This window comes from Crocuta crocuta, unplaced genomic scaffold (assembly GCF_008692635.1).
Source record: "Crocuta crocuta isolate KB4526 unplaced genomic scaffold, BGI_CrCroc_1.0 scaffold177, whole genome shotgun sequence".
Taxonomy (NCBI): domain Eukaryota; kingdom Metazoa; phylum Chordata; class Mammalia; order Carnivora; family Hyaenidae; genus Crocuta; species Crocuta crocuta.
The window spans coordinates 2047054-2053544 of NW_027531880.1; the positions used below are offsets into that span (position 1 = coordinate 2047054).

General features: G+C 45.9%; 1 protein-coding gene across 1 annotated transcript in view; it reads left to right on the top strand.

The window, feature by feature from the left end:
- SH2D4A (SH2 domain containing 4A) overlaps positions 1 to 5262 on the top strand; it is a 60953-nt gene extending 55691 nt beyond the window's left edge. The window contains exon 10 of the mRNA XM_077773122.1: positions 4952 to 5262. Coding sequence (XP_077629248.1) covers positions 4952 to 5262 — 311 coding nt within the window. The remainder of the gene's footprint in view (positions 1 to 4951) is intronic.
- Positions 5263 to 6491: the final 1229 nt, after the last annotated feature.

Below are 6491 nucleotides of genomic sequence, written 5' to 3' on the forward strand. Positions count from 1 at the left end.
ACCATCACTAACTAATCCTATAACCTTGGGCACATACCTCCTCTCCTTCAGTTTTCCCATCTGTGTGGTGACGATAATAATACCAGTTGTGTTTATTCTGAGTTGTTTGAGAATTAAGTAGTAAATGGAAGCTGGTTGAGCAGTGTGAAACACTAGCACAGGGGTAGTATTCTGTTGAGTGGGTGAGAGCCTGGACTCGGGTGAGACTGCCTGGGTTCAAGACCAGCACTTTTCCTGGCCTACCTCAGTGACCTTACGCACCCCATGAACTCTCTCTGATGCAGAGTTTCTCCTCTGTGATTTGAGGGTAGGGACAGTACAGTACCTGTCTGTCAGGCCACTTTGAGGATTAAATGAAATAATGCACCCTTGGAGGAGTGCCAGGCAGACATTAAGAACTCTACAGGCTACAGTTCTTTGGTTACCTTTCATCTGGTTTTGAAACACATATTTTCCAAGTTCTGGAAGTAGGTCACACAGATATACCCGTATAAACAAAGTCAGCAGTGCTTCAGAGAACACGAGTGTATCCCTTGTCCCTACAGATAACAGTGCTCAGGTGAGGGGCAGAAGCTGCATAGAAGTGTCCTAGAGAGGAAAGTTTCTGGCTTGATTATAAGACAAAACTACTCATTAGTCCTTTTCTGGGTATCTTCTAAGTGGCAGGTGCTGAGGGTGTGAAAATAAATCAGACGTGGAAGTTGCCCCTCTAGGAGACCACGAGGAGATGGGGCAGGGAGACACAGAGTAGCATGTGCTCTGAGTACTCTGACAGGGCTGTGGATGGCATCTTCCAGGATAGAGGGGGGAACCGGGTCAGACCCTGGATGGACCAGGTGAGTCTCAGGTGGAGGTGGGAAGCAGGTGCACAGCAGGTGTAGAGGAACACTGACTTACTGCTCAGGGGGAGTCAGAAAGCTTCATGCTATTGAGTTGAATCCTGGAAGATAAGTAGGCATTTTCCAGGAGGAAGCTGTGGAGAAGGCATCCCAGAGAACTGCCCTCCTTCTGTGAGGTAGTCACTGCCACTTAGATTTCCAACCAGAGCCATGCTAGAGTTTCTGGGTTATTTCAAGTTTCTTAGGATCTGTTCACCCTCTTTTCTGGAAAAAAAAAAAAAAAAAAAAGTCCTGGGCCTGTCATGGAGCTCTGCCTTCATTCCAGTGGGGTTTAGAGCTGTGCTGTCTAATATGGTAGCCACTAGCTCTATGTGACTCTTTATATCAAAATTAATTAAAATTAACATTAAAAGTTGGAGCGCCTGGGTGGCTCAGTGGGTTGGACGTCCAATTCTTAATTTTGGCTCAGGTCATGATCTTGCAGTCCTGGAATGGAGCCTGTGTGGGGCTCTGGGTTGAGCCTGCTCAAAATTTTCTCCCTCCCTCACACTTTATCTCTTCTCTGCTTGTGCACATGCTCTCTCTCAAAAAATAAAAAAATAAAAACAATAATAAAATTTTTAAAAATTAAATAAAATCAAAGGTTGAGGCCCTCAGTCACACTAGCCACAGTTCAGGTGCCCAGTAGCCACATATGGTTAGTGGCCTCCACGTGGCTGGCCCAGACATGTCTGTCACCACAGAAAATTCTGTCAAATAGTACTTTTCTAGAGAGTGCCCTGGCATCACACAGAGAAAGGAGTGGGATGTTTCTTTCTGCTCCCTCTCAACTCCTGCTGTTGTGAAACTCCACGCGGGGTGTACAGGCTCTCAGGGGTTTTAACCAGTTCTGCCCCAGGATCTTCAAGAGCCAGAAGCTGTCCAGTTAGACCTCATGCAGTGACATCTGCTTTCTTCTGGACCAGAGTCCTGCCACACCCTGCCTGGATTCAGCTTAAAATAGAGCATGGGTAGTGAAGATCTGGTTCATTTCAAAAATTGATAAAGTAAAAGCTTTTATTCACCCCTCTTCACTAGCACAGAAATCCTCCTATGAACTCACAGAGGCTTGGTTCTTGTAATATGTGTGAAGAGAGCCAGAGGGAGGGAGGTTGCTTGGAGGAGTCACTGCCTTTAGGAGGCTTGGACGAACACTGCTGCTTCAGAATTCTTAGTGTCACGCACTGGGGCATGTCGGGATGATCAGTACTGTAAGGAGATTGTCCAAGTCCACAGTGATTAATACTGGATGCTGGATTCTGGCTTTGCATTCAAGAACTCTCTTTGCAAGCAGGCAAAGCTTACTGCTTGGTAGCGATCATAGCGAGGTATCCCTGGATGTGTCCACTGCCCTTGATGGAACGACAAACTGTACTTGGACCAGTATCATCAGACGAGCCAAAACAATGTGCTCCTCAGGAATGATAATCCTGTTGTAAAGCAAGAGGAACAAAGCATCTTCTCCACAGCACTTAACTTCTGAACCTGCTGTCAGTACCATTGTGTTCAAGTCTCCATTATGACTTGTGATTTGCCACAAAATCATTTTATTGTGTTCCTGTGTCTCTGGAGATTACACAGAGCCAAGATCTGCGTGTAATAATTACAGTTTAAGAGCTTTGGGGAAGTTTGATTTACAGCTACTACGTGACCTGATTTTAGGGGGAGTTTAACCTACCTTAATCGAGGTTCAGTTAGAATTTTCCAGAGTAGCTTTCATTTTAGGAAGCTAAATCCATCTGGATAACATGCTGATGTTATAAATTATAACATCTACCCCATCTGTTGAAGTAACTTGGAATTTCAGAGTTAGCCTGTCAGTAAGTCTGCAAGAAGAGAGAAATCTTTTTTCCAGAATGTTGCTTTTCCTTCACTCGTGGTTTGTTGGCCCCTCACCTCTGAAGGGGAGTTTTCAGTGTCTGAAAACTCTCCCTGGTTCCATAGACAATCAAACACAGAGTCTTGAAACCTCGGTCATGTTTAGTCTCAGGGTCGGCTGGTTACCTGCTGCCTTGTTTCAGCTTATGGTCATCCTCTGTAATCTATGAGTAGGATGACATGTGTCTAGAAAGGTCAGACAGACCAACACAGAAGCAGCAGGTCCGTATCTGCTGGAACTTGTATCGGCATCATTTGAGCACCTACAGAGGACAGTTCAGCAGCTGACCCAAGAGGCTCACTCGGCATCAGTGAAGCCACAGATTGCGTTGGCCCCGTCTTGTCCAGGAAAGGGCAGAAAGGTAACTGGTGGAATGAAGATAATGCACAGGCATCGGTAACCCTGCTGAGCATCAGTGCAATAGAGCCAGAGGAGAGAGGCCGTTTCAGAGATGCTTCGTCTCTGTGAGTGGGGGGAACCTGCCAGGCCTTTTCAGCACCCCCAGTTCTAATCCTGGTGTTTCACTGGGTTTGAGCCTCACAGGGGTTGCACACTGTGCCTTCAAGGTGCAGGCTCCAGGGCCTCCTGAATGGTGCACGGGAGAAGACAAGGCAGGAGAAGGGCTGAGTGGTTTGTCTTGGCTGGGAGAGAGCACGCTTTTTTCAATGTTTATTTATTTTTAAGAGGGGGGCCGGGGCAGAGAGAGAGAGGGAGACACAGAATCTGAAACAGGCTCCAGGTTCTAAGCTGTCAGCACAGAGCCTGATATGGAGCTCGAACTCACAAATGGTGAGATCATGACCTGAGCTGAAGTTGGACACTTAACCAACTGAGCCACCCAGGCGCCCCAAGAACAGGTGATTTTTAAATCTCCCCTTTATTAAAACTTTACTTACAAAAAAGAAAATAGAGAGGGTTTTATTTGATGTTTTGCTCTGGATAAGTTCTCAGATACTTGTACTAATAACAAGACTAAAGGGCTTTAATAATCCATCCATTGCCCTTTCACGAGGAGGAGGTTTTTGTTCTTTCCCCCTAATAATAAGATACAGAGTATCAGTACGGAGCTAACTATGGAACAGGAGAATCAAGAGCTTCTCTCTGCAGAGGTGAAACAGAAGGGGGAGGGGGCAGGGAGTCGCATGGAGAATACCACTCCTCCTCCCAAATCCGAGCTTGCTGAATAAGTGAACGTTACCCTCTCTACAAGATGTGTTTGCATACCTTCTATATGTTTTGCAACTTTAGTGATTCACCTGATGAATTACAATAGGAATAAGAAGGGAAATTGGGAGTATGAGTCACACCCCATGAGTTTGGACTAGTTGGAGAAAAGGCTGGTCTGAATTAGTGTGAACTCATGAAGCATCTAAACTATCTAAACTTAATATATATGAAGAGTTTTATTCTTTTGAATATATATTGGGACAAACATGGAGACATAAATATATAAGCATATGTATATACATATATATGTTTATATGTAAATACTTGTATTCCTTTAAATGCCACTGAAGCATCACTTAGGAGTAGCTCCTGCAGAGAGCACTTGTAGACCTGGACCCATCCTGGTCTGTCACTAACTTGCTGACTCCTGGACCAGGGTCATCAGCTCGGCACTACTGATACTTTGGGCTGGATAATTCTTTGCAGTGTGAAGCTGTCCTATTCACTGTAGGATGTTTAGCAGCGTCCCTGGCCTCTCTGCACTGGCTGCCAGGAGCAACCCCCTCCGCGTGACAACCAAAAATGTCTACCATACACTTCCAGACATTGTGCTGGTTGAGAAGCACTGTTTTAGACCATGGTGGATCACCCTCCAGGCCATCGAGTCCTCGTCAATAAACTGAGGAGGGCACCTTCCAGTCCCCTTCCAGATCTAATGCTTCCAGGATGCCAGACACAGAAGCCACCTAACACCTGTGGTGTGATCGCTGGTGCGCGGGTGGAAACGTACTCTGAAGGTTAAACATGCGCGCTCTCATTTATATTATCTATTCGCTTATATAAACTACCCTGCTTGCCCAGTTACCAAATACCGGAGGATGAATGGTACTGCACTGTATTCTTAAGAAGCCCAAAATGGACTCAGAGGTGCTCTTACTTTTTACTAAACTTTATCCACACAGCTATATTTAACTGAAGGAAGTTCTGGAAATGATTTGGCTAAACTACCTGCTTTTCTTTCCCACAGGAATCCTTACATTAAAGAGAGCAAATGAACTTCTGAGCACATGTGTGCCAGGCAGTTTTCTGATCCGAGTCAGTGAGAGGATCAAGGGCTATGCCCTGTCCTATCTGTCTGAGGATGGCTGCAAACATTTCCTCATAGATGCCTCGACGGACTCCTATAGCTTCCTGGGTGTGGACCGGCTGCAGCACGCCACGCTGGCGGACCTGGTGGAATATCACAAGGTGAAGCCATGTGCAGACTTAATTTGCTCTGTGAATTGTTGTCCTGCAGCAGCTCTAGCAGTAAAAGGCAATTACAGGAAAAAAGATTGAGACAAGTAATGGGGGGATTAGTCTTTGATAATTCTTCCGGATAATCAGGATTCTTAATTGCATTTCCTTTATCATTGAACCTAGTTCCTCCTCAAATACTCAGGGAGAACCCACTGGGGCAGAGAATGTAGAAGATACTAAAAATCTGTGCACACACTGACCGCATCTGAGAGCACTCTTCCTTAGAACGCAAGCCTGGGAGGGAAATGTGCAGATGAGAAAAATCTCTTTAAAGATTGCCAGAAACTAACAAAGCTTAAGGGCATGCAGGAAGTTATATACCCCGAGGAGNCCTTCGGTACCCCTGTGGTCAGCGGGACGAGCCGCCCGACTACCTGGAGCTCTTTGAGTGACAGCCTCCCTTGTGTCGCCCTGTAACCTCCAGCTGGGCTCTCCTCTGGACAGACATCGCGTAAATAGACATTTGTGTGTGAAGCCAAAGTCACCCTGCGGCAGAGCCAATGCTGATCCACCGGAAGTATCCTTGGAGCCCCACGGAAATCTCTCTTCTGCACAAATGCTGGAGTTTAATGTGAAAACAAAATTGCCTCTGCAGAACATTCACTCCGAAAGTAAAGGGATGATTCCCAATTTCAGTAACTACCTAACACCAAGGATACAACCCTAATGACCTATATAAAATGAACAAAGAAGAGACTGAGACCTTTTAGGAATGAAGGCATTACTTCAAAAACCAGTAGCTCATGTGAACTGTTTCATGACTGATACATTCCCTCTTTGCGTTGTTTTGAAATGTCCCAGGATTGTGCTTATTTTAAAGTTCCATGTCGGTTTGGGGAGCTGGCAGAAGAGCCTTTACTGGTGGCTGAAATGACCCCACAAACACACTTCATTTATTAGGCATGTTGGAGCCAGGATGTAAGAGACACAGAAGAACAAAAGCTGGGAATGTAAATTGAACGAGGAGTTTAAAAACGTAGGAGAGGCTTAACGTGTAAAGAAGTACCGTGGGCTGCAAGGGCGTGAGCAGACGTCTGCAAACGTTTGCTCCTGGACAGGATGGCGCTTGCCCTGGCTACCTTGGCTCCATCCAGGAGCACACCAAGCCGGAGGAAGCGTGAGGTGTTTATCGGTGGGGATGGACCAGAACAGAATAGTGAGCTGTGTGATTACTACTTGCTGTGGGTTGAACAGTGTCCCCAGAAAGAGATGTTGAAGTCCCAAGCTCTGGTACCTGTGAACGTGACCTTATTTGGGAATAGGCTCTT